The sequence below is a fragment of the Jaculus jaculus genome, chromosome 4, assembly GCF_020740685.1.
Source record: "Jaculus jaculus isolate mJacJac1 chromosome 4, mJacJac1.mat.Y.cur, whole genome shotgun sequence".
Taxonomy (NCBI): domain Eukaryota; kingdom Metazoa; phylum Chordata; class Mammalia; order Rodentia; family Dipodidae; genus Jaculus; species Jaculus jaculus.
Genome location: NC_059105.1, coordinates 20,415,885 through 20,441,454, shown reverse-complemented (window position 1 = coordinate 20,441,454; position 25,570 = coordinate 20,415,885). Strand labels below are relative to the sequence as shown.

The 25,570-nt window shown below is 47.7% G+C and overlaps 1 protein-coding gene across 2 annotated transcripts in view; it reads right to left on the bottom strand.

The window, feature by feature from the left end:
* The window catches only part of Trpm8 (transient receptor potential cation channel subfamily M member 8), a 159,079-nt gene that overhangs the window by 90,825 nt on the left and 42,684 nt on the right, over window positions 1–25,570 (bottom strand). Inside the window, exons 1-3 of one of the 2 annotated variants that reach the window (XM_004662266.2) lie at window positions 25,308–25,440; window positions 11,723–11,844; window positions 4,426–4,499 (exon numbers count right to left, since the gene is read on the bottom strand). In XM_004662266.2, the coding sequence (XP_004662323.1) occupies window positions 4,426–4,499; window positions 11,723–11,839 (191 nt within the window). In that variant the 5' untranslated portion in view covers window positions 11,840–11,844; window positions 25,308–25,440. Of the gene's footprint in view, window positions 1–4,425; window positions 4,500–11,722; window positions 11,845–25,307; window positions 25,441–25,570 lie in introns of those variants that run through there. The other variant, XM_045147722.1, reaches the window with a different exon arrangement.

Below are 25,570 nucleotides of genomic sequence, written 5' to 3'. Positions count from 1 at the left end.
GCTCAGGGTAGCTAACCCAAGCCACTCAAGGAAGAGACTGTCCGCTGTCCTCCGGGAACCTGCTGCTGCCTCCTCTCAGGCCCCTTCCAGAGATCACATATCTGCAGTAGGTCCTGGTGAGATGTGATTGCTCCCCAAGATTGTCCACACACTCCCATCAAGGTGAGCCTGTACATACACCCAGATTCTGTGGACCTGTCTATGATCAATAGGCCCAGGAAGGGTTAGAAAGTTAATCCACTGATGTTCCTTTCTTGGGAATTTGGGAACAAACTTGGAATTCATGCCAGAACATCCTCCCACCTTCCTCCAGTTCTAGACTTGTGCATCTGGCTTATGTGGGTCCTGGGGAATCGAACCTGGATTCTTTGGCTTTGCAGGCAAGTGCCTTAACCGCTAAACCATCTCTGCAGCTAGATCTACAATCTGGAAGGCTGGCCGGGCAATGCAGACCAGTACTGTCTATGCCAGAACAAAGGAAGCCGGCGGGAGGGAGACGTGGGCAGGGAGGGAAATGCTGCAGGAAATAGCTTTCCTGGAGGGAGATTCAGGAAAGTGCCCTTCTTCCTGGCCTGGAGGAGTTCCCGCTGCTGCACTGACGGGCCTGACAGCCTCATGAGACGTGCACAGCACAGCACTGTAGACCCGCCAGCGAGCGCCCCCATCCGCATCCAAACCAACCAACCAACCAACCAACCGCGCACTCACGCACCGGCCGACTTCCCATTCACTGAAAGCCCAGTTCCCATGGAAACTGGGTTCTCCAAGCTCTGGAAGCCCCCTCCTCACTCAGGAGTCTGCTTTCTTCCCCTCTTCCTCTAAAATAAACACTATTCTTTTAAAACACTTCCCTGCGTCCTAGTTCTTTAATTGGCGAGGATAAGATCCCGAGCACCCCAAGGCGCTCCCTGGATGGTGACAGGAGGTCTTTCTGAGTCCTCACGAGCCCAGTCACCATTTCTAATCACGCCAGAGCCCAGCCGCTGCTGACTGCTAGGTGGCATTCCTGCTTCCTTACCAAAAAGAAAAAAAAAAAATCCTTTTGATTTCAACTAGTTGAAACCCTTAATTACTATAGAGTATGGCAATTATCCTTATTCAACATGTGTGTGAAAACATTCAATATTTTCTAAAGCTGCCAGCTGGAGCCGCAGCACCTCTCTGCAGTAGCCCCAACTCCCTCGGGAGCAGCTCTCGGGGGACATCGGCGGGTCCCATTGGCTGTGACAGACTCAGCCAGGACGGAGCAGTTTCCATAGCCCTCCTCTCAGTCCCGGGGGGCTTCCTGAAGCCAGGATGCTTCTGACTGTCACTGCTACCGCCTCACTGTCCTCTGGCATGTGTTCACACCCACCCACAGAGATGGGGACGCCCCACCTCTCCTTGTCACACCTGAAAACGGAGGCTTGAGCCCTTTTCCTTGCTAACAATAGGGGGGGCAGCTTAGATGACCTTGACCAAAAGAATTGGCTGGCTCCACCTTGATAGATTCTGGGCTGCTGGACTTCCAGGCACCAATGTGTATGAACTGGCTTCCTTACCTGTACTAGCTACATTGCAAATCATCACACGTGGCTACCATACTGGCACATGGTACGTCAGCGCTACTATCGCAAACGGTGCCCTTCCCATTTCTACCTAGAACCCAGCCTGGCCAAGGAAGTGAGAACTGAAGAGAACAAACCCAGGCCCAGGGGAGTCCCTGTGCAAGAGCGTAAGCAGGTGGCCACTGTGCTGGGAGATGTCTCTGGGGGAGGGGAAGACCTAGCAGGTGAGAAGGTACAACATCGCCAAGCAGGGACTTCCCAAGAATTAAACGTCCCCAAGAGGTGGGAATGGCGGCTCATCTGGGCTTCATGTATGTGTGGCAATCCCGTGGTCTCTCAGCAGAGACTTTGGGTGGCTTGGGTCAGCTAGTGTGTTAGGTAACAGCAAAATTGGCATGTGGGTGTTGATCACTTCATCTGACTCTCTTGTCTGATGGGCAATTTAGATTACACTGAGTATCCCCACCACTGAGGGAAAGACAGAAATAATAAATATGGGCTGCAGAGATGGCTTAGAGGTTCAGGCATTTGCCTGCAAAACCAAAGGATCCCAGTTCAATTCTCCAGGACCCATCTAAGCCAGACGCACAAGGAGGCACATGTGTCTAGAGTTCATTTGCAGTGGCTGGAGGCCCTCTCTCTCTGTCTCTCCCTCTTTCTCTCTCTCAAATAAATAAATAAATAAAATATATTTTTTAGAAAAGAAACAATAAATATGAGGGACTTCAAAGGTTATAGAATCTTGCCTCTGGCCAACAACCTTGCACTCATCTGAGACAGGAGCAGGGAAGCCCTGATCTGCTCCTGGTCTCTGTTTGTGTTGCTGAGGGCTACGGCCGCTCACCACATGCTGGCTCAGAGCTGGTTCTGGAAGACACACAGCTGTGGGCCTCCCTTACTGGCATCCATTTTCTTTTCTGCCAATAAATGGGACCTTATTTTTCTCCAAGGAAGTGGCCCTTTCCGCACTGACTGTCCATGAGGACTCATTATTTAAGCTTGGCCCATAAGTGGTTTCTAGACCCCAGGAGTTAGGTTTGAGATGGATACAAGTCTGAATCTTGGCCACAAGAGGCAAGAACGTCAGCCCAGGACTTTAGGGGAGGTACTGGGAATGACTGGCAAAGTGAAAATGGTAGGCTGCTAACATGTGAGCCAACAAATGAGGATCATTATTTCACCATGTAGAAAAGTTTGCCCACCATACAAGGGCAAGTGGAAAGACAGACAGACTGGGTGGCATCAGGTAATCCCTAATCAGCCACAGGTGCCCTTGCCACACCCCACAGACCGTCTCCTAGCACAGAAGCCAATGAAATGGGAGCTCCGCACCTGAGGAAACGTTGCTCGGCCTGCCTGATGCAGAGCCATTATCACAAAGGAGACAGCTAGGGAGGAAGAGTGGACACAGCCTCGGGGTCAGAAAGCCTGAGTTCAGGCCATCTGCAAACTGACTTTTGGTAAACAGTGGATGCCTCTGGGCCTCACTTGGTTTAACTATCAAATAATCACCACTACTGTCTTACAAGAGGGTTTATAGTAGTAGAAATCAAGTCTATGAAGTCTTGTGACCATCTTGGGTCTTTGGCTCATGGGTAGAGCATTTGTTCAGCATGCATGCTGCCTTGTGCTTAATCACCAGCACCACAAAAAAAGAAGAAGAAGGAGAAGAAGGAGGAGGAGGAGGAGAAAAAATGAATAAAGTCCTACACCCTAGCAAAAAAAAAAAAAAAAGAAGAAGAAATGAATAAAGTCCTATGACCCAGCAGGTACTCAGAAAATATGTATCTGGTGTGAATGAACCACAACTGTGTTCTCTACCAGCCAAGTGAACAGACATAAAAATCCATCAGTTAAACATGCAGGGAATGAATAGCCAGCCTTACAGAGTCTGTTGTTTTTTCAGACTGACTCATAATGAGTGTGTCTATACCAGGGGCAAAACAGAGGCCTTCGGGTTTTCCTGATAGTCATTGTCTAATTCACATGAAATCAGAAAGAAAAAAATAACTACCTATTGGGACCCTTTGAAGCTCTGAGCTATTTTGAGAAGTATTTCATAAGCTAGCTAGCTCTCCTTGAATCCTCCCCTCAACCCGTGAGGTGTACCTTCGCCAGGGTTGGACAACAGGAGACTTTGATTCAGGGAAAAAGAATAATTGGCTCCAGATCATACAGGGAGGAGGCAAAGTAGATCCCAAAGCTCTTTCCTTCCTCACGCCCCGTGCACTCACCACCTCCCTTCCGCAGAAGGTCAGCCTTGTGCTTACAGACTCCGACACTCAGTCAAGTAATAACTCCATCCACCATCAAAGGCAAGGAGCGGGGCTGGAATTAAACTGCTGTGACTACATCTGGGTACTTCTACAAGGATGGTCCACAGGACTGAGTCCATTCATTCCCTCTCTTGCTCATTAACATTCATGGAGGAGTCCCTGAGTGTCTGCAGGTGGGCTGCTTTTGTAACACAGCCCGGTCCTTCCAAACATAAGAGACCAAGAGTAAAGGGGCCCCCAGTTAGAAAAAGAGCCCCCCACCACCACAGCTGGGAAGAAAGGCCAATCCAACTTCTACAAATGCATGTGCCTAGCGTTGCCTGGCAACTACCAGGAACCAGCATCCACTGCCAAGGCTACCAGGGTGGGTTTCGGGGCTGGTAGGAAGATGGAAGGGTGCAGAGTCGCAATCATACAAGAAATGACGTAAGCAGGCAAGTACCGGACCCTTGCAGAATCTGCCTTGATCGCATTCTACTTCTAAGAATTACAAGACGCCACCGAGTTGTAATAAGCTCCATCACCCTTGCTTGTTGCAGCTGTCACCAGTAATTACTTATTCTTAAATATGGAAGCAAAAATGAAGGAAAGTGATCACTTACGTGGCCTTGGAATCTTTGGTGAAGAAAACACACTCCCGTTTCTTGAAATTTGCTTGAATAAAATTCACCAAGTCCTGGGGGAAGAACATCAAATAACACATTACTACTTTATTCTCAGCCCCTGCATACAGGACTGAATACTAAGTATGTCTAACCCTAGGCCAAATGGTTTTCATAGCATCCTTTGTTCATTTATGCATTTAGTGTATACCAAGTTTTTTTTTAACAATACATACAGTTAAATTTTTGTGACTAAATGAAAATGTTGCCAAAAGTTATTTTGAGGGTTGAAGAGATGGATTAGCAGTTAAGCGCTTGCCTGTGAGTCCTAAGGACCCCTGTTCAAGGTTCAATTCTCCAGTATTCACGTAAGCCAGACGCACAAGGTGGCACGTGCATCTGGAGTCTGTTTTCAGTGGCTGGAGGCCCTGGTGTGCCCATTCTCTCTCTCTCCCCTGCCCCTTCTCTGTCTGTCTCTCTCAAATAAATAAATAAAAATAAACAAAAAAAGTTACTTTGAGTTATCTTGTACATGAATGGCACCATCTGCATACGATGCATTGATTGGATGGAACATAAGCATTAGCATTAGAAGATGTAACAATGTATAATTTCCATTTCTCTTCTATGTGGTATTTTCCAAAATCTTTTTCCATAGTTGTGGTTGCCCCTCTGTAAGCTGATTCTGATAAACAGCCTAAGTCTTTATAAAACAACAATATCTCATCCTGGCAGAAGCAAGATGTTCACAAACTGCTTTAGGGCTGGAGAAGTGACTTAGCAGTCAAAACACTTGCCTGTAAAAAGTTTCAGACACATGGTGACGCAAGCATGCACTGCTGCACATGTGCACAAGGGGGCGCACGTGGCTGGAGCTTGTTCGCAGTAGCTGAGACCCCGGCGTGCCCATTCTCCCTCTCTCTCTCTCTCAAAAAAAAAAAAGCTACTTAAAATATGCCCACACTCCTCAAAGCGAGAGAATTTATGACATTTATTAATAATCCCAAGACTGGGGCTGAAGAGATGGCTTAGTTGTTAAGTGCTTGCCTGTGAAGCCTAAGGACCCCAGTTCAACGCTAGATTCCCCAGAACCCACGTTAGCCAGATGCACAAGGGGGCGCACGCATCTGGAGTTGGTTTGCAGTGACTGGAGGCCCTGGAGCACCCATTCTCTCTCTCTCTCTCTCTCTCTCTCTCTCTCTCTCTCTCTCTCTCCCTCTTTCTCTGTCTGTCACTCTCAAATAAATAAATACAAATAAACAAAAAAAAACTTTAAAAAAATAATAAGCCCAAGATGGGAGCCCAAGGTATACAAGGACTATAAATGAACAAGAACACAGCAGATGACCCGGTGAGAAAGAGAGCAAGAGACAAGAGCAGACATGGAGAGAGACAGCGCACAGGTGAGCCAGAAACACACAAAAAGCTTAGTCTTGTCAGTAGTGAGGGAAAACCATGGGGAGAGTGCATTTCATATCTACCGAGTTGACAAAACTTAAAAAGGCAATAACTAAGCTGGGTGTGGTGGTGCACGCCTTTAATCCCAGCACTCAGGAGGCAGAGGTAGGAGGATCACCACGGCCAGCCTGGGCTAGAGTGAAACCTTACCTTGAAAACACACACAAAAGAAGAAGGAGGAGGAGGAGGAGGAGGAGGTGGTGAAGGAGAAGAAGAAGAAGAGGAAAGAGAAGAAGAAGGAGGAGGAGGAGGAGAGGAAGAAGAGGAAGAAGAAGAAGGAGGAGGAGGAAGAGGAGAAGAAAAGGAAGGAAGGCAATAGCCAGTGGTGTGAAGAGGAGAGCCGGAAGGCTCATCATGCCCACCCAAGTGGGAGAGTGAACCAATACAACCTCTGGGTGATGGCCCACTATTGTCAGTTAAAATCGTCTCTCTTGTCAGATTGGCCACCATCATGAAAACAAATGATCATAAATGTTGGCGGGGATGTGGAAAAAAAGGAACCCTTCTGCACTGCTGGTGGGAATGCAATCTGGTCCAGCCATTGTGGAAAACAGTGTGGAGGTTCCTAAAGCAGCTAGAGATTGATCTACCATATGACCCAGCTATAGCGCTCCTAGGCATATATCCAAAGGACTCATCTCATTTCCTTAGAAGTACATGCTCAACCATGTTTATTGCTGCTCAATTTATTATAGCTGGGAAATGGAACCAGCCTAGATGTCCCTCAACAGATGAGTGGATAATGAAGATGTGGTACATTTATACAATGGAGTTCTACTCAGCGGTAAAGAAAAATGAAGTTATGAAATTTGCAGAAAAATGGATGGACCTGGAAAGTATTATACTAAGTCAGGTAACCCAGGCCCAGAAAGCCAAGCGCCACATGTTCTCTCTCATATGTGGATTCTAGCTACAGATGACTGGGCTTCTGCGTGAGAATGAAAATACTTAGTAGCAGAGGCCAGTAAGTTGAAAAGGAGACATAAAGGGTGGAGAAAGGAAGGGAGGAGGATACTTAATAGGTTGATATTGTATATATGTAATTACAATGATTGTAATGGGGAGGTAATATGATTGAGAATGGAATTTCAAACGGGAAAGTGTGGGGGTGGGGAGGGAGGGAATTACCATGGGATATATGTTATAATCATGGAAAATGTTAATAAAAATTAAAAAAAAAAAAAAAAGACGGAGGCAGCATGACAAAAAAAAAAAAAAATCGTCTCTCTGAGGAGCAATTCATTGTGGAGTAGAGGTTAGGGCTCCCCAGAGTTTTGTGTATGCTCAGAAAGACTGGCTATGAGGTTGCATCTTCACAGATATCTTGTCCTGGGGGAGCAGGGCTGCTAGGGGCTCCCTTCCCCAACAGCCCAAGGCCACTTCTGCAGATCACCAGCTCGTGACACCTGGAGTCTTCACACCACTTCCTGCCTAGGTGGCCTTTCAAGACAGGCTGTCACCAAAGCCAGTCCTCACTCTCTGTTCCCATCAGCAAGGCAATCGTCAGCCATGCACACTACAAAGATGGAGTCCCTTGGGGCTGGAGAGATGGCTCAGCAGCTAAGGCTCTTGCTTGCAAAAGCTAATGACCTGAGTTCAATGCCCCAGGACCCACGTAAAACCAGATGCCCAAAGTGGAGCATGCGTCTGGAGTGCTTTGCAGTGGCTAGAGACCCTGGTGTGCTCCCTCCTTCTCTCCCTCCCTCTCTCTCTTTTTCTCTCTGTCTCTTCTCCCTCTCTTTAGACTGGGTAAAGAGAAGCCCATGACAGAGCTCTGTTCAGCAGAGAAATGAAGCCACAACTGTCACAGACACCAATCCCAAGGGTAGAGTGTTGAGCAAGAAAAAAAAAAAAAAAAAAGAAGAAGTAAATAGTGAATTCACGAAAACCAGATGCCCTACCAGGTACTGAGCTCAGTGAGTTCACAAAAGCAATGCTTACAGTACAATTGCACGTATACCAAAAACAGACAAAGCTAGGCGGCATAAAAAGTTATAAATCAGGGCTGGAGAGATGGCTTAGCGGTTAAGCACTTGCCTGTGAAGCCTGAGGACCCCGGTTCGAGGCTCGGTCCCCCAGGACCCACGTTAGCCAGATGCACAAGGGGGCGCACGCGTCTGGAGTTCGTTTGCAGTGGCTGGAGGCCCTGGAGCACCCATTCTCTCTCTCTCTCTCTCTCTCTCTCTCTCTCTCTCTGCCGTTCTCACTCTGTCTGTCGCTCTCAAATAAATAAATAATGAAAAAAAGTTATAACTCAGTGCGGAGATGTTTTTGTGCATAAAGTGCTTGCAGTGTAAGTGGGACAGCCAGAGTTCAAATCTCAGAACCTACATAAAGCTAGACACGTAGGAAGGCAATCTCCAGTGGTGTGAAGAGGAGGCGAGGGGTCTCATCGTGCCCACATGAGTGGGAGAGTAAACAGACACACCCTCTAGGTGGTATCGGTATCGTGAGCTTCTATCATCCCAGGGTACCTGTGTGAGGTGGGAGGCAGGCCAGCTATTGGCACTTACGGGAGATGGGAGGCAGGTAAGATAGCCTGATAGGGAGCAGTAAGCAATACATCCCATTGCAAACAAGGTGGGATTCAGGGACAGACACTGGAGGGGGTCCTGGAACCTTCACACATGGCTCATGGCATGCACGTGTCTGCACTCACACGTCCATGTTTTTACAGTTAAAAACGAAAGCATGGAATGAGTGACGCAGATTCAGGAGGTCACGCGGGGTCTGCTAAAACATGACGGCACTCCATTCCTCCTGCGAGAAGTGGGGACCGGGGCATCCATGGCCATGCCTTCTTTAGGCTGAGAAGTTACATTTGTACAGCCTTTTCTTGGTGGGTTTCACGACCAAACTTAGAAAGAAGAAATAATTCCTGTGTTCCTCCACAAGAAAAACATTTGAAAATTCATGCTGCCCATTTTCCTCAGTTGATTTTTTTTTATCTGCTTAGCTAATTCTGAGCCTGCCTAACATGAGTGGGAAAAACTCAAGAGGTGTGTAAGTTGTGAAATAATTTGAGTAGGGCAATGAGTTAAACAAAAACATCCCCTCTGAAAGAGCACTTTGCAGAGGTATGTGTGTGCTCCAAGGCAAACAGAAAGCCCCAGAATGGAGAAGCCCATGGGAGGGCTCAACAGTTCTACCCACACAGGACCTGCGTGTAGGAAGGAGGGACCATCTGGGGCTGAGGAGAGGCTGTGAAGGCAGAGGCCATATGAACAGAGCAGGACGAAGTGCCTGCCTTCATCCATCTTTCAGGGGCTCTGATGCCTGAGGCCAAGGGCACCATGAGAAAGGGCCTCTCAGCTGTGCCACACTGCTTGGAGTCCAAGAAAAGGGAGGAGAAGAGCAAGCCATAAAAATAACCAAGTCCCAGGCTGAAGAGATAGTTTAGTGGTTCAGGAGCATGCCTGAGAAGCCTAGGGACCTAGGTTCAATTCTCCAGGTCCCACATAAGCCAGATGCACATGGTGGTGCATGTGTCTGGAATTCATTTGCAGTGGCTAGAGGCCCTGTCATGCCCATTCTCTCTCCCTCCCTCCCTCTCTCTCTCTCTCTCTCTCTCTCTCTCTCTCTCATAAATAAAAATAATTTTGTTAAGGAAATAACCAACTCCCCACCACCTTTGCCCACTCTAAGGTGAGCTACAGGTGCAAAGCCCAAGCAGGCACTCAGTCGAGGGCCATGCAGAGCAGCACTTAGAGGCGGACCCCTCTTTAGCCTGTGCACCCTGAGCACCTCCCTTTACCTCAGCCCCAGAGATGTGCCTGATCAGGTAAGATAGCAGTCTCTGCTGCTCCTTCCGTACGCATTCCCTTGCAGCTCAAGGACGGAGCATGAAGCCAGCCCCATGCAGCCCATAGGTCAGGTCAAAATGCTGACATAACCAGCCCAATTCCTGCTCCCTCCTTTTCTTTGCAAAGCCAGCCACTATCCCATCATTTAACACCACAGCCAAGGGGAGCTGGACATCATGCTGGAATGCTGTCCTTATGTCCTGACAGATGAGAGAGAGTATACGACATGCCTGGCACTGTAGAAAGCCCGTAGGAAGGAGCTGCATGTGGAGTTAGTGGGGCTTAAGAGAGACAGCTTCCTGGTACCCAGCCAAGCCCACTCATCCAAGAAGCCCCAACATGGCAAGTTTGATTCCAAAGGCAGATGCTGGCTCAGGATGAGGGGAGACAGGCCAAAGAGAACCATCGGGAGACAGGATCAAGACAGACCCAACTGAGATGCCAGCCATGGCTCTAGAATGCAGACATCAGCTTCATAACCCATTCCCGAACACCAAAAGCTGGATAGGGAAATTGGTGTTAAAAACATGGGGGTTGGTGGCGAAGATTGCTCAGTAGGTAAAGCACTTGCCTTGCAAGCATGAGGACATGAGTCCCGGAGTCCTAAGGACCTGGCATATGCGCGCGTGTGCGTGCACACACACACACACACACACACACACAGTGGTAGTCTGCTTGCATGCCCCCCATAGACTCAGGTGTTTTATTCACACTTCTAACTTGGATTTCCAGCTTTCTGGCTGAAAGGGGTGCCACTGGGGGGGGGGTGAATCCTGGGATTCAGGCCTCAGGTATGTTTGGGACAGATCTGACTTCTAGCCTAGACATATGCAGAGCAGTCTGAGTTGGCCTTGAACCCACAGCCATCCTCCTACCTCTGCCTCCTGAGTGCTGGGATTAAAGGTGTGCGCCACCACGCCCAGCTGATGGTAATCTTACAACAGAAATACAAATGCTGTGGAGATGGCTCAGCAGGTAAGAGAGCTCACTGTGCAAACATGAGCACCTGAGAGGGCCTGATTTGTCCTAATTCGATTCCCCAGCACATACACAATCAACTGGGCATGGCCATGCACACCTGTAATCCCAGGCCCATGGGGAGTGAAGACAAGAGAGCCACTGGGAACTGATAGACAGTCTGACTGAAAAACGGCAGGTTCAGTGACAGACTCTCAAGGAAACAATGAAGGTGAACAAAACCAGCAACAGACCCAGTGTTCTCCCCCTGGCCTCTGCATGCACACGCACATGCATACATAATGCACACACCACATCATACATTACACACAAACACATGCAAAAGAAAACCCAGAAATACTTAAAAAACAACACAGAAATAAATATGCTTATACATTATACATTATAAAAGTAACTCATGGGGCTGGAGAGATGGCTTAGTGGTTGTGGTGGTTTGAATAGATGGTTCCCAATATATTCAGTTCTTTATTGATTGTACTTTGCATCTGCAGCCACCTGGCTGGAGGCAGTATCACTGGGTGGATCTTAAGGTGTGGTGGTGGGTTTCAGATTTCAACCTAAAGATATGCAAAGTGCGCCTAGCTGGAGTTCCTGAAGTGTGCTGTGGATTTTGGCTTTTTGGCTTGTGCTTCTCTCTCTCTGCTTGGACCTGTGAAGGCAGGCCAGCTTCTGCCATTTATGGAACTTCCCCTGGATCTGTAAGCTTCAATAAATATCCCTTCCTCCACAACTGTGCCTGGTCTGGAAGTTCATCTCAGTGAACCTGAAGCTGTCTGCACAGTGGTTAAGCCACTTGCTGGCAATGCCAAAGGACCCAGGTTCTATTCCCCAGTACTCACATAAAGCCAGATGCACAAGGTAGCACATACATCTGGAGTTTGTTTGCAGTGGCTAGAGGCCCTGGAGCACCCATTCTCTCTCTATCAAATAAAGTAAGTTAAGAAACAAGTATTAAACAGAACACTGAGAGTTGATCCTTTTAAAGAAGGTGAATTGTCTACCAAATAATCCTAACAGCCATGGTGGTGTTATGTCAAGTGGCCACAGTGTGGACTTACGGTGTCACTGTAGGACACGTCTGTGCTCCGTGACACACTGGAGTACAGGGTCCGGGTGCTTCCCAAGGCACCATTCCTCCTGCTTCTCATGCTGAGCCTGGCTCCCTCGAAGGACATCTTGCCTGTGGAGATTCAGGAACAGGTGTGGGTTACAAACAGTAAAAGAGCTTTCCTCAAAGCATTGCCCCAGAGCCCCTTTTGTCCCCCCTCCCCTGTCAGCCCTGTGCAGTGACACATGTTCCATCTGGCCCCCAGTCCCACTGTACCCTTCATCCTTGGGGACCCAGCTGTCATTTCCACCCTTAAGCACCATGTGGTAGTTTGAATGAGAACGCCTCCCATAACCTCATGCCTTGCTGGAGAAGGTGTGTGGTTAGAGTGGGCTTAGGGGTGTCACAGCCAGCTCCTCCTTGCTAGAGTTCAGCTCATTCTCCTTCTGCTGTTTTCCACCTGCTGTGGCAGAGGTGATGCCCAGCCTCTGCCCATGCCACACTTTCCTCTGCCATCAGGGAGCTTCCCCTCAAGACTGTAAGCCAAAGTCAATCTTTTCCTCCCATCAGCTGCTTTTGGTCAGGTGTTTTGTCCCAACAATGTGAAACTATAACACACAGTGTCTTTCTTGGCACTTCATGCCTGGGTGCCACAGCCCATGGGGCCAGTGTGCACAACAGTATACCACAACTGAAAGTTCCAGGATGAAAGACTGCCTGACCTGCTCCAGAGGGCCACTCACAGAGCTCGCATTAGCAGCCTGCTACGTTCAGGGTGCCAAGTGGCTAGCATCTGCATCTTGTGGCATCAGAAGACATCGCCATTGGGTGGAGGAGGGATATTGGCTCTGATCAAATCAAGCAAGACCTGAGGGCCACCATGCCCTAGACTTCTCTGGGACTTGGAAGCAGGGATGTGAGCCCCAGTGACATCCAGCCTTTCTGCCCTGGGCTCTGGAACAGGTCATCTGCATGGGCCTCAGGAAGCGATGGCGGGTTCTGCTGTCCTCACCCTTCTTCTCATGATAGCATTTTCATCCTTGCTGTCAAATTCCCTCCTCCCTTCTTCGAAACTCTAACCCCCTCCCAAGCTTCTGGCAAAAGCCACTGACCAGACTACTCGACCTTCCCAGGACATCCTGCCGTGCCATAAACAGAGCATTTCTAAAATCACATCATCATCACTCCCAAAAACCTGTACACTCCTCCCCAGTGTTCCTGTGTCCAGGGACCACACTTCTTCCTTTTGTCCCCACCACATACATCTGGATGTTCCTCCTACTCCCTCCTCCTGAGGCTGTGTCCACAGTTTCCACCTGGGCCCTGCCATCCTCTCAGTCTGACACTCACCTCCCTTCCCTCCATATCCTGAAGCCCCTCTCTCTAGGGTCCTCTTATCCCCAGACCCCTCCACCTGGTCCATCGCCTGACCACCTTCCAGGGCACAGCTCACGCTTCTTTTCTCTAGGGACATACCCCACAAAGCCCAGGCTGTGACAGATGTCTGATCACTGTTCTCATGGCACCCTCCTACCTGATACCAAGCCATCCCATTAGGACTTATTGAATGACCCCTCTGACCCCTGTGGGCTTGCTGAAGCCAGGACAGCATCTTTCTTGTTCATCCCTAGATGTCCAGGGCCGTGGGTACAACAATGCACGCATCCAGGGTGAGTCATTCGAATAAGTCACTGCCTCCCCTCAAATCCTCTAGAACCACCACGTTGCTTCCTGTAACCTCCAGGTAGACAAGTCTTTAGGAAGGGAAGCAGACCCACTGCCCACATGCACTCGGACCCCCAGCCCCATGGCCCCAACCTGTCTTCATCCAGACTGGCCATCCCAGGCTAGCCACAGACTCCCCAGAGCACAGATGCTGGGCGCTTCTTTGGAACCTGCCTGGAACGAGTGGCCCAGACTGGTTAAAGCCCTGTGTGCCTCTTTTACTTCACTCCCCAGGCATTTCAGAGAAACGCTTGGAGCATTAATTGGTACTTTACATACATTATCGTGAAACCGCAAAGCAATCCTGCGATGCGTTCTCGATGCCTCCCATACAGAAAATTGCTCTTGAGTGAGACAGGAAGTGGTTTCATGTGCCTCAAAATGAAAAATCGCTCATTTCCTTGCAGAGAGAAAGGTGTGTTTGGCTTTTAAGTCACATCTCTACCAAACAAGACTTGAAAAAGCCATGAGAACGTGAGGGAGGCTATGGAAGCGTGCAGCCAGCATCCCTGGCCTGCTTCTGGGCACTGGATTCTTTCTCACCAGGTGCCTGTGGCTGGGGCATTCCCACCGACTGAGCCCCGGCATCCTTGACAGCAGCGTCTTACGAACACATGGTGCAGGTGTGTGGGTTTATTGCCCCTCTAGACGCACCCTTTCAAGGATTTAAGGTTCTGGTGTGAAAGAAGCTAGGTCTTTGGAAGAAAAGACTGGAAGAGACTTCCAGGGACCTGGGTAGTGAGAAGAGGACCCTAGGGACCCACAGGAAAGGGGGAGCCAAGGATGAGACGCTCCCAAAGGAGGGGGGACTGGGAAGTCTGGCTCAAACCAGGAAGAAAAGACAGCTGAGCTGCACCAGGAAGGGATCTAGCAACTGGCCCCATGCCAAGAGAAAGGAACACAAGTGCACCCGACATCCAATAACCCCAAACCCACCAGGAAGATGGGCAAAGCACTAGAACGCAGGCCCGTCACCCCGGAGCACAGACCTCTCATCAACACGGAGAATTCTCAGCCTCAGCAGTGAGCCACCAAACAGGAGCTCTACATAAGGCATCTTGTATGCGGGGAGCAGGGTGAGGGGCAGACCCTCTGAGACGAGAGGAGGGGGAAAGCCGCACTGGCAAAGCCTCTTATGATAACATGGCAAGCACCTAAAATGACTATGACTGGCTTCGGAGAATCCAAATAAAAGAATCAGAAACATATTAAAAAGTTATACTGGGCTGGCCATGGTGGCACACACCTTTAATCCCAGCACTTGGGAGGCCGAGGTAGGAGGATTATCGTGAGTTCAAGGCCAGCCTGAGACTACATAATGAACTCCAGGTCAGTTTGGGCTAGAGTGAAACCCTACCTCAAACCCTCCCCTCAAAAAAAATTATACTGGGAAGATGTTCACTGCTGGGAAAACTGGAAACAACCTACATTTCCACCACTAGTAGAATGTTCCTCTCAGAACAGAAAGGCAATGACCCACAAAAGAGTGTAGATCAATGCCCATGAGAAAACTGTTGGGTTTATTGTGGGTAGGAAGATAGTGGAGGGCAAGAAATCATAGTAGTTAACAGTTCTGATTTAGAGTTCTGGTTTACCCACTAAGCCGGCACCTTGAACAAGAGCTTCCTGACAGCTTCGCTGTGCAGGTGAGTCAGGTGGCACACCTTCCGGCAAGGCAGTTGTCAAATGCCTCACACATTCACAGCACACGGGAATGGTGCATCCAGGCATTACCATCACTGTATGGGTCACACGTGATGTTCACAGCACATGGGAATGGCACATCCAGGCGTTACTATCACTGTATGGGTCACACGTGATGTTCACAGCACTCGGGAATGGTGCATCCAGGCGTTACCATCACTGGATGGGTCACATGTGATATTCACAGCACACAGGAATGGTGCATCCAGGTGTTACCATCACTGTATGGGACATACATGATGTTCATGGGCGTTACCATCACTGTATGGGTTATACGTAATGTTCACAGCACACGGGAATGGTACATCCAGGCGTTACCATCACTGTATGGGTCACACGTGATGTTCACAGTACTCGGGAATGGTGCATCCAGGCGTTACCATCACTGGATGGGTCACATGTGATATTCACAGCACACAGGAATGGTGCATCCAGGTGTTACCATCACTGTATGGGACATACATGATGTTCATGGGCGTTACCATCACTGTATGGGTCATACGTAATGTTCACAGCACACGGGAATGGTGCATCCAGGCATTACCATCACTGTATGGGTCACACATGATGTTCACAGCACACGGGAATGGTGCATCCAGGCGTTACCATCACTGTATGGGTCACACATGATGTTCACAGCACACGGGAATGGTGCATCCAGGCATTACCATCACTGTATGGGTCACATGTGATGTTCACAGCACACGGGAATGGTACATCCAGGCATTAACCATCACTGTATGAGTCACATGTGATATTCACAACACACGGGAATGGTACATCCAAGCATTAACCATCACTGGATGGGTCACACGTGATGTTCACAGCACACGGGAATGGTGCATCCAGGTGTTACCATCACTGTATGGGACATACATGATGTTCACGGGCATTACCATCACTGTATGGGTCATACGTGATGTTCACAGGCATTACCATCACTGTATGGGTCATACGTAATGTTCACACCACACGGGAATGGTACATCCAGGCGTTGCCATCAATGTATGGGCAGAGCAGAGCTTGGAGTGCTTCTAATTTTGTTCTTTGACTTTTTGTAATTTTTTTTCAAATTAAATATATTGCTTATGTCACTTGGGAAATATCTTTAATAAAGGGGAAACTGTCTTGAGACCAGGCAAGGAGAAGATAGCCAGAAATCTAGTAGATGAGAAGTGAGACAGTCAAGATAGACATAACAGAGATTCAGGTCCCCTGGGGAGCCAGAAGAAAGCAAGCCATGGCTGATCTGTTCACTCTAGAAAGGTGACCTCAAGTTCGAATCTTATGTAAAAACAATGTGAGAAGACAGGGAGAGATCAAAGTTCGGGTAGATATTAGAATATAATAATGTTAAGAATAACAGCAGAGAGACCAGAAGGAGTTTGTAGGGTAGAGGGGAACGATGAAAATTAAACATAAAGGAACATGGTCACCAAGGGCATACAACATACTAATGAAAAACTCGGGAGTTTCTGAAGGCTTTCCTGGGCATGGAATCAATTTCCATCTCTCACCATCATCTGACCCCTACTGGAAAACACACCCTGCAGGTCTGTCCAAGAACAAAGCTTGGTGGCCATACTATGTGGGTTCCCAGGGGCTCAATCAGCTTCTAGGGATGTGACTTTAAAAGAAGGAACCTCAGGGTCTCCCTGAAGCAAGCGGCTCAGGGATCCCTCTCCAGGTCAGGAGCACAGCTACATTCATAGTTATGTATCTATAGTTCTAGAAGCTTCCTACTGAGTAAGGAAAAACAGCTGGGAACGTCTGCCCCGGAGCCATTGGTCCGCTCTGCACATTTGCACTGAACACTCAACTGTCAACTGTATGGGCAGCCAGAGACTTCTGTAGCGTTTGGAATGGAGGAGAAGCCACTCGGCGCTCAAGAAAAAGTAAATTTACAGGTGCTTACCAAGAACAGAGCTCCAAAAGCTAAAGTCGGTGAACTTACTCATGATAGCCTGATCAGTAACTGGGAACTAGGCTTTCACACAGAACTTGAAAAACAGTATTCATAACTCCAACATGACATGATATAACCATGATGGATAATGCTCAATTTCAAAACCTCACCAAAACACACACACACAAAAATTCTCACTATTTCCATAGAGTCAGTTTTGCAGTATTTGGTTTTACCATAAGAAGAGTTACTGACTTGGGCTGGAGACCTGGCTTAGCAGTTAAGGTGTTTGCCTGCAAAGCTTAACAACCTGAGTTCGATTCCCCTGTACCCATGTAAAGCCAGATGCACAAAGTGGCACATGCATCTGGTGTGTGTTTGCAGTAGCTAGAGGCCCTGGTGTTCCTATATTCTCATTCTCTCTCTCTCCCTCTCTCTCTAGCTCTCTCCCTCTCTCTGTCTGTCTCTCTCTCCTAGCAAATAAATAAAATGTTTTTTAAGAAAGAGGAAGTACTGACTTTCTACCATAATGTATTATGCTTAAAAGCACGGGTTAAGTCCAAGGCCTTTGTACTTAACTTCAATTCTATATAAAAGTATATAAACCATGAAACCATACAGAGGAGTAAGACAATGAAGTCAAGAAAATGGCAGTGCCTGGGTGCCCCACAAAGGTGAATGGTGGCATGTGAACAGGATGGCTTTGCGAGCTTCATAGTCCATGCGTTGTGTAATTTCACTTCTAAGACACGGTGGGTTGGTGACAAGTCAGGAAAGCTCTGAGATCATCCTTGGGCCAGAGATTCAAAAGTTCACTGAGAAACAGAAGGTGTATTTTTCTTAGAAAAATACATGTCAAGAGGAATTCAAATAAACACATAAACATTTACTAATAAAGCAAAACTCTGGAAGGAGGAGGGATATCCTGATACAGAAAACATCCGAAACAAGGGTTTGGAATCTGAAGACGCAGAGACCGGGGCCCCCACTGATGACCAACACAACCTCCTAAGTCACAGCGCGCCCATAACTAAGGCTGTCCCCAGGCCCACAGGGTTATTGTGAAGGTGGCACAAGTCACAAATGCAAGAGTTTACCATTCCCACCACACTCATGTTAGGACCTTCTAAGAGCAGAAAACAAAAACGGGCATATGAGGAAAAAGAAGGTGGCAGGAAGGATTAGTGGTACCTAAATTATGGAGAGAATTAAATGCATATTTGCATCTCAAAGGACCAGAAACAGTCCCAGGAGCCTAGACATGGGCTTCTGAAGAAGTGGCAGCAGAGGCCATGAACAGAAGCGCCCTGTGAACGCACACAGGAAGCGGCCCTCAGGCTTGATGAAAGTGGCTCTTAGTAGGATGTGGCTCCTTGAAGACCTCTGGGCTGAGTCTCTCCATCCTTCATCAGCTGTGGGCCTGAAGATTCCTTCAGGTTTCAAACACGTGGGCCTCCCCAGCATGGTGGCTTTGTCTGTGTGGGCCTCTCCAGTTTTATCAAAGCAAACTGAGAAGGCAACGAGAAGATGCTAAAAAGACAAACTCAGTCTCACCTAAGCCAAGCACGAAAGCAAAACCCGTCATCTGTGACTTAGTCTCTTGGAGCGGGGAGCAGATCGCTGGGTCCGCACACAAGGAGCGAACGCCAGAATGTGGCTGTCCCTGGGACTTGCCTGCCACCACATCTTCCCATGCTCTTGCCTTGTCAAGCCTGGCTGGCCTGCACACGACGTCTACTATGACCATAAGGCCAGGAAACGTAACACGGGTTCTACGGAGTCAGAGTCAAAGCAGGACTCAGAAGACACCGGATTCAGCAGACACGTCGGGGGAAATCTTGGCGTTGACTATAGGGAAGAGGGACAGAAGTGACAGGGAAGCTTCCTCCTCACTGCACGCCTCTGAACCAGGGATGGTTAGCATTTGCCAGCGCCCGGGGTCGCCATCTCCAACATTCATCATCCCACCTCACCACAGTGGTCAGTTTCATCTGAGTTGAGCCTATGTTGCTACGCCGAAGCTGGTCTTTTTAGATTCCATATTTTTACCTCTGAAAGCAAATTTTATCTTCATGTTCATTTTCTTTTTTTTTTTAATTTTTGTTTATTTTTATTTATTTATTTGAAAGTGACAGAGAGAAAAAGGAAGATATATATATATATATATATATATATATATATATATAGAGAGAGAGAGAGAGAGAGAGAGAGAGAGAGAGAGAGAGAGAATGGGCACGCCAGGGCTACCAGCCACTGCAAACGAACTCCAGACGCATGCGCCCCCTTGTGCATCTGGCTAACGTGGGTCCTGGGGAATCGAGCCTCGAACCGGGGTCCTTAGGCTTCACAGGCAAATGCTTAACTGCTAAGCCATCTCTCCAGCCTTTTTCTTTTGTTTTCATTGACAACTTCCATAATTATAGACAATAAACCATGGTAATTCCCTCTCCCCTTTGCAACTCCACTCCCATCATACCCCTCCACCCCTTGATCAGTCTCTATTTTGATGTCATTTTCATTTCTGCCCCTTCCACTCTCATTGACTGCCAGCTTCACAGCAGGCATGGCCATGTGACTGACTTGTCCACCCTGGATTTATCTTTCATCAGCAGAGAGACCAGCAGATGATCTCAGTGGAGCACACTGGAAGGCATGCATGTTAGGAGACCAGCATCTGTGTGGGAAGGTCTGTTCAGTGAAGTCACATGTGGAGAATGTGACCAGTGCTTTCCCCCAACGTGACAAGGATGGTCCCATTTCCAATGGATTTCAGATCCTGTAATGGAAACCTCTGAGGACTGCCTCTTTGCTGTTCTTTCTGTCCCACAATTAATATGTTGTCCCTTTTTCACAAGTGCTAATATTTTACTTATTCTGTCTAGAAATGGGCCTAAATATTTTACATTGACCATAAACTCTTTTACACACAAACCCAAGTTTGTTAAGTTTTCCTGAAAGTGTGTTGTTTCTTTATTTCTGACTACAGTCTCCCCTGGACACGTGTCACACAGGGTTATGTATGCTTCTCCGGACTCGTGAAGGGTGTGGAAAGCAGTTGTGAAAAACAGAGAGGAAGATGGAAGTCATAGACGAGATCCCCTGGCCTGTCATGACTTCTAGAACCAATGCTGGTCCTTGCTTGTACGGGAAGCCTGCACTCGTCAGAGGTGGCAAAAGCTGGCAGCTTCACATGGACCAATGCAAACTGGAAAGACCCCTTGAGGTGTGTGCCCTAGAAGACAGTCCACAGCGTTCGTGCAATGTGTGATTCCAGCAGGGAGCCAGGCAGGCCAGGCATAGGGAACACTGAACGTAAGGCTCCAAACCCAAATTTCAACCCATCCAACAGAGAATGGAGGAAAGGACCTCCTTGGTCCTCACTCCTTGGAGGCCTAGCTGTAGCCATGGCTGGTGGAATTACAGAGAGCATAGGGAATCACATAGAGCATGGAAGGAGCCGGCCTTTCAGAAGATGATGTTCCACATGCAGGAGACATGAGCAGAATAATTTTTCCTTAAGCTAAGCAATGATTAGAGCCGTCAACAACAACATCAACAAAAATCCCACTGGGTCTGATACCAGAAAATGAATAGGTTTGCTGGTGAAGTTAAGTGTAACAATAAACATCAAACCGTGGAGGCGATACAGCAAGAAAAAAGCAGGCCGACAGCAAACTTCTCACCTCCCTATCTATTAACTAGCTAGGAGCAATGGGGCTGCAGCTGCGGGAGGCGATTGATTATGATCTAAGAATTCCATCCTCGGCCAATCCAGTTCGGCTGTGAGAAGAGCTGAAGGAAGCAGTGGTGTGAGAGACAGAGAAGAGACTGACCCAAGCCAACAAGTCCAGTTCTAGATGCATTCAACGAGGATGGGAGTGATGGGTCTAAGTGGAGCAAACATAGCAGAATGAGCTTATTTGCAGTCTAAACATTTATGTTTTATCTCAGTGAACAAACACTGAAGAGTCTTACAAAAATAATTTGTAGTTCAAAGAAAGGAACCAAAGAGAAAGAAGTAAGCAGAGGATAAAACAAGAGTCTTGTATGAGGAAGCTTCATCTATCCTTTTGTAAAACAACGAATTTAATTTATTTATTTATCTATTTGAGAGATCGCTACAGAAATAGGCAGGGAGAGAGAGAGAATGGGCCCACCAGGGCCTCCAGCCAATGCAAATGAACCCCAGATGCATGCGCCCCCTTGTGCATTACATGGGTCCTGAAGAGTCGAACCTGGGTCCTTTGGCTTTGTAGGAAAATGCCTTAAGTGCTAAGCCATCTCTCCAGCCCTTCATCTACCCTTTTTAAGGTCCATGGGGGAGAGAGGGTGCTAGAGATGGAAGCCACATCTTGCTAGCAGACAAATAAAAAGGATGAACGTGATCACTTACAAGGCCTACAGCATCCATCAAGGAGCATCAAACCCACATTCTCTGATACAGAGAACAGCGTGGAAGGTGGGTGTGACCTTGAAGGGCAGCATCGATAGGACACTCCACTTGACCTCAGTGGATGGTGACACAACTCTATTCTTGCAATAAAAACTGTGCACACCAGTGAGCAAGTGAAGGACTGGAGAAATCTGGGTAAATTCTCTAGATGGTACCTGTGTCTGTCCCTTGGTCATGTACAAGCTAGCAAAAGCAGGTGACGTTATCAGTGAAGGTTTCAGGATACATGGAGCATCTTGGAACTTTTTTTAAATTTCCTATAAAATTATAATTACTTCAGAATAATAAGTTAAGAGAAAAATGAGGAGCTGGAAAGATGGCACCATGGGTAAGGCTGTTACAATGCAAGCAAGAGGACATGAGTTCAGAGCATCAGCACCCACATAAAATGCCAGACAGGGTGGCACATTCTGAGAGGTGGGAGGAAGATACAGGGAGGTCCTAGGGCTTGCGGGCTAGCAGGTCTATCCACATCAGTAAGCTCTAGGTGTAAGAAGACTGTTTCAAAGAACAAGATGCAAAGAGACTGAGGAAGACTTCTGACATTGACCTCTCTCCACACACATACATATACAAACATGAATACACACGTATTACATATGCCACATACTCACACAAAAAAGTCTATGCCAGCACACTACATATCATAAAGAGAATAATCCCTGACACAACTGTGTATGATCCATAGAAGTACTCTGTGTAACACCTACAACACCAGCCACGTAACACCTATGACACCAGCCATGTAACACCTACGACACCAGCCACGTAACACCTATGACACCAGCCATGTAATACCTATGACACCAGCCACGTAATACCTACAACACCAGCCACGTAACACCTGTGACACCAGCCATGTAACACCTACAACACCAGGCACGTAACACCTACGACACCAGCCACGTAACACCTACGACACCAGCCACGTAATACCTATGACACCAGCCACGTAACACCTACGACACCAGCCACGTAACCTATGACACCAGCCACGTAACACCTATGACACCAGCCACGTAACCTATGACACCAGCCACGTAACACCTATGACATCAGCCACATAACACCTATGACACTAGCCACGTAACACCTACAGTCCAGCCATGCAACACCTACAAACTAGCCACATGACACAGCACCACACACACAGGGTGACTGTTGCCCACAGCATCACAAGTGTGAGTTGAAGATATTTCATTTTAGTAAAATTTGGAGCGTCAACCTCAAAGCCAGGCTCATGGGGGACCCAGGAGAGAGGCAGACCTGAGAGTTCAGGCTGCTCTGGCATTTATTTGTGTAAAACTTTTTAATCTTTATGTTTTTGCCCATATCTCAAGTGCTTGAATTTATGGTCCTTAAGACTTCAGAGGGAGCTGGTGAGTTCAGTGGACTCCTCTTGCCCCGGGGAGGTAGCCTCCACACAAATTACAGTCAGCTCCACTTGGACTCTTGGATTGTCATCCATGCTTTCCAGAACTTCACAGTGGGCCATGAAGATACTCACTGCCTCCTCCAGTAAAAGGGACAGTGGTTCTGAGCCAAAGACAGCAGGGCCTCCCCTTTGCCACCAGGTTTGGCACCCCAGGCTCCCTCAGCAAACTCTAAGCTGAGAGCTGGGCCACCTCAGGTTCCCCATGGCTCTGCACCCACAGTAAGTAAACAGAGTGGCCACTGCTCTTCCCGGGGCCACCCTTGGAAAACCACCAGTCCATACCAGGACGCTCCAGATAGGACCTCATTCTTAGACAGCAATAAAGTGCTCTCAGAACTTCTAATCAAATCTGCCAAAACCACGTAAGTGATGGGTACTGAAAGGACACCATTGTGCACATTTCCACTTAGTGTTCTGCCCCAGTCAGTCTGAACTTGGGAGCGACAAGCCACTCATTCTAGCACATGAAACATACCCTCCACCAGGACAGGATCTCCGGCCAGCGTCAGAGATAATAACAGGTACTATGTTCTGCTGTACTCTCCACAAACTCACCTCTTTGCAGTCTTCCTAGGAGTGACATGAGTTATTTCCCCATAGGTGGACAAGCACAGAGGTCAACTTCTCCAAATTCACACCGCCACCCAGTAGAGGACACCGTAGGAACCCGAGCAGACTGGCCTGACAGCCCAACCCTTCTGCCACTTCCATACTTCTTTGGGAAGGGATAGTGTCGGGACTATTATATGACTAATACACTATCAAAAATGGAAATAATTAGAAATCCATTTTGTCTGTTGCAGAGAGGTCATGCCATTGGTACTCATGAGTAGTTTCCTATGATCTGGAACTGAGCATTAATGACAGAACCTCTGGACCCTTTGAGCCTAGTGCAAAAAAACAATCATAAGTCTGTGATGTTATTGTTCCAGCATAATGATGGTATTTGGTATGCTTTAAAAATTGCTTTTTAGGGCTGGAGAGATGGCTTAGAGGTTAAGGTGCTTGCCTGCAAGCCCTAAGGATGGAGGTTCAACTTCCCAAAACCCACATAAGCCAGATGTTCATGGTGGCACATACATCTAGAGTTCCCTGGTATGACAATTCTCTCATTAATTAATTAATTAATTAATTTTTAATTGCCTTTTAGCTTGACTCTCACGGTGACAAAAATACTTCTAAGGTGCCATTTACAAAGAAAGTGTCTGGTTATATCTCTTTCAGGTAAAAGTAGATGAAAAGATGTCTGCATGTAGCACTGAATGAGATGAGGCAACTGCTCCCACTGAGAGTATGCCAAAGGGCCCTGCACAAAAGCCCAGCCATCTCCTCTCTTTGTTCCTATCAATTATTCATGGTGATGGTGTGTGTGACACTTAAAGAGCCATTCAGTCACCATCTAAAGAAGTCTCTGGGAAAAAAACATTGCCACAGTGTGCTCAGGACATACAGAACTCTAAGGGTTAATGTCAGCCTTGACCTCCATCTCTCACCACTGAGAAGGACTGGCATTCTGCAATGGACATTCCCCTGCCTTTCTAAATGCAATTTGTCACCAAAATGCTTGAGGTTTGAATAGATGGGCAAAAGCTAGAAAAGTGCAAAAAAAAAAAAATACATGGAGGTCTTAAGGTTACTGGTCCTAAGACGTCTTGCTCCAAAGAGCAGAGGAGACACACAGGATGGGACACAGGCAGCAGGTGACACTCAAAGGTGCTATGTACCAAGAACTTTCTAGAACAAGAGGAAAGGCAGGTCCCTATGTCCTACGCAAGAATCCTCAGACCAAAAAGGTCAGCAGTGGACTTAAAAGCAAATAAAAATTAAACCCTTAATTATTCATCCAGCCCCTCCGTGTTTCCCTCTTGCTCTAAATAACACAAACGTTGTGAGTTTGCACTGGCTGAAAGACCTGAAGACCACAGTGTAAAACCAAGTACAGTGGACCCTTCTCCTTTTGCCTGCAAAGATTTGCTATGAGAAGACATCCTTTCTTGAAGTTGGTTATTTCATCAAAGTCCTGACTTAGAAAAACATCCCATTGTGATGCCCAATAAATGTGGGAGCGCATAATAGGCTTAGGCAGTTGCTGTGCTCATTGAGGAAAGTTCTAGTTCTATCAATCAGGAAAAGGCAAGTGTAGCCTATACTTAAAAGTCATTCACAGAACGTAGCAGAGAAGCTACATTTCTAAATCAGTCCCGAAGCTGAGCAGAACATCTGTTCCCCCAGCCCTTGAAGGAATCAAAATTGCTTCCCATCTCCACAGAAAAATGATCCCTGCCTGGCCATCCTACACTGGTCGCATCAGCTGTTCGAGTCCCAGCAAGCGCAGCGCTTACCGGGAGAGGAGAGCAGAAGTGAGAACATACCATCAGAGCTGCTGTGCCGGCCAGGAGCGCCTCACCCCGTGCAGCCAGAGTCTCCTCTCTCCAGGAGGAGGGAGGACTTTATAGCTGCTGCCATCTCGGCCCCGCCTCCTTCTCTGGGCTTCTTTGAAGAACTGGAAGGAAACAGACTTAATTCGCTGAAAGAAACTTCTTAAAGCCTTTACATACAGGAGCTGCTAAAGAGGTGTGGCGAATGCCTAAATACAGACCAGGATGTTTAAAATGCTAATAAATGTTCACTCTTG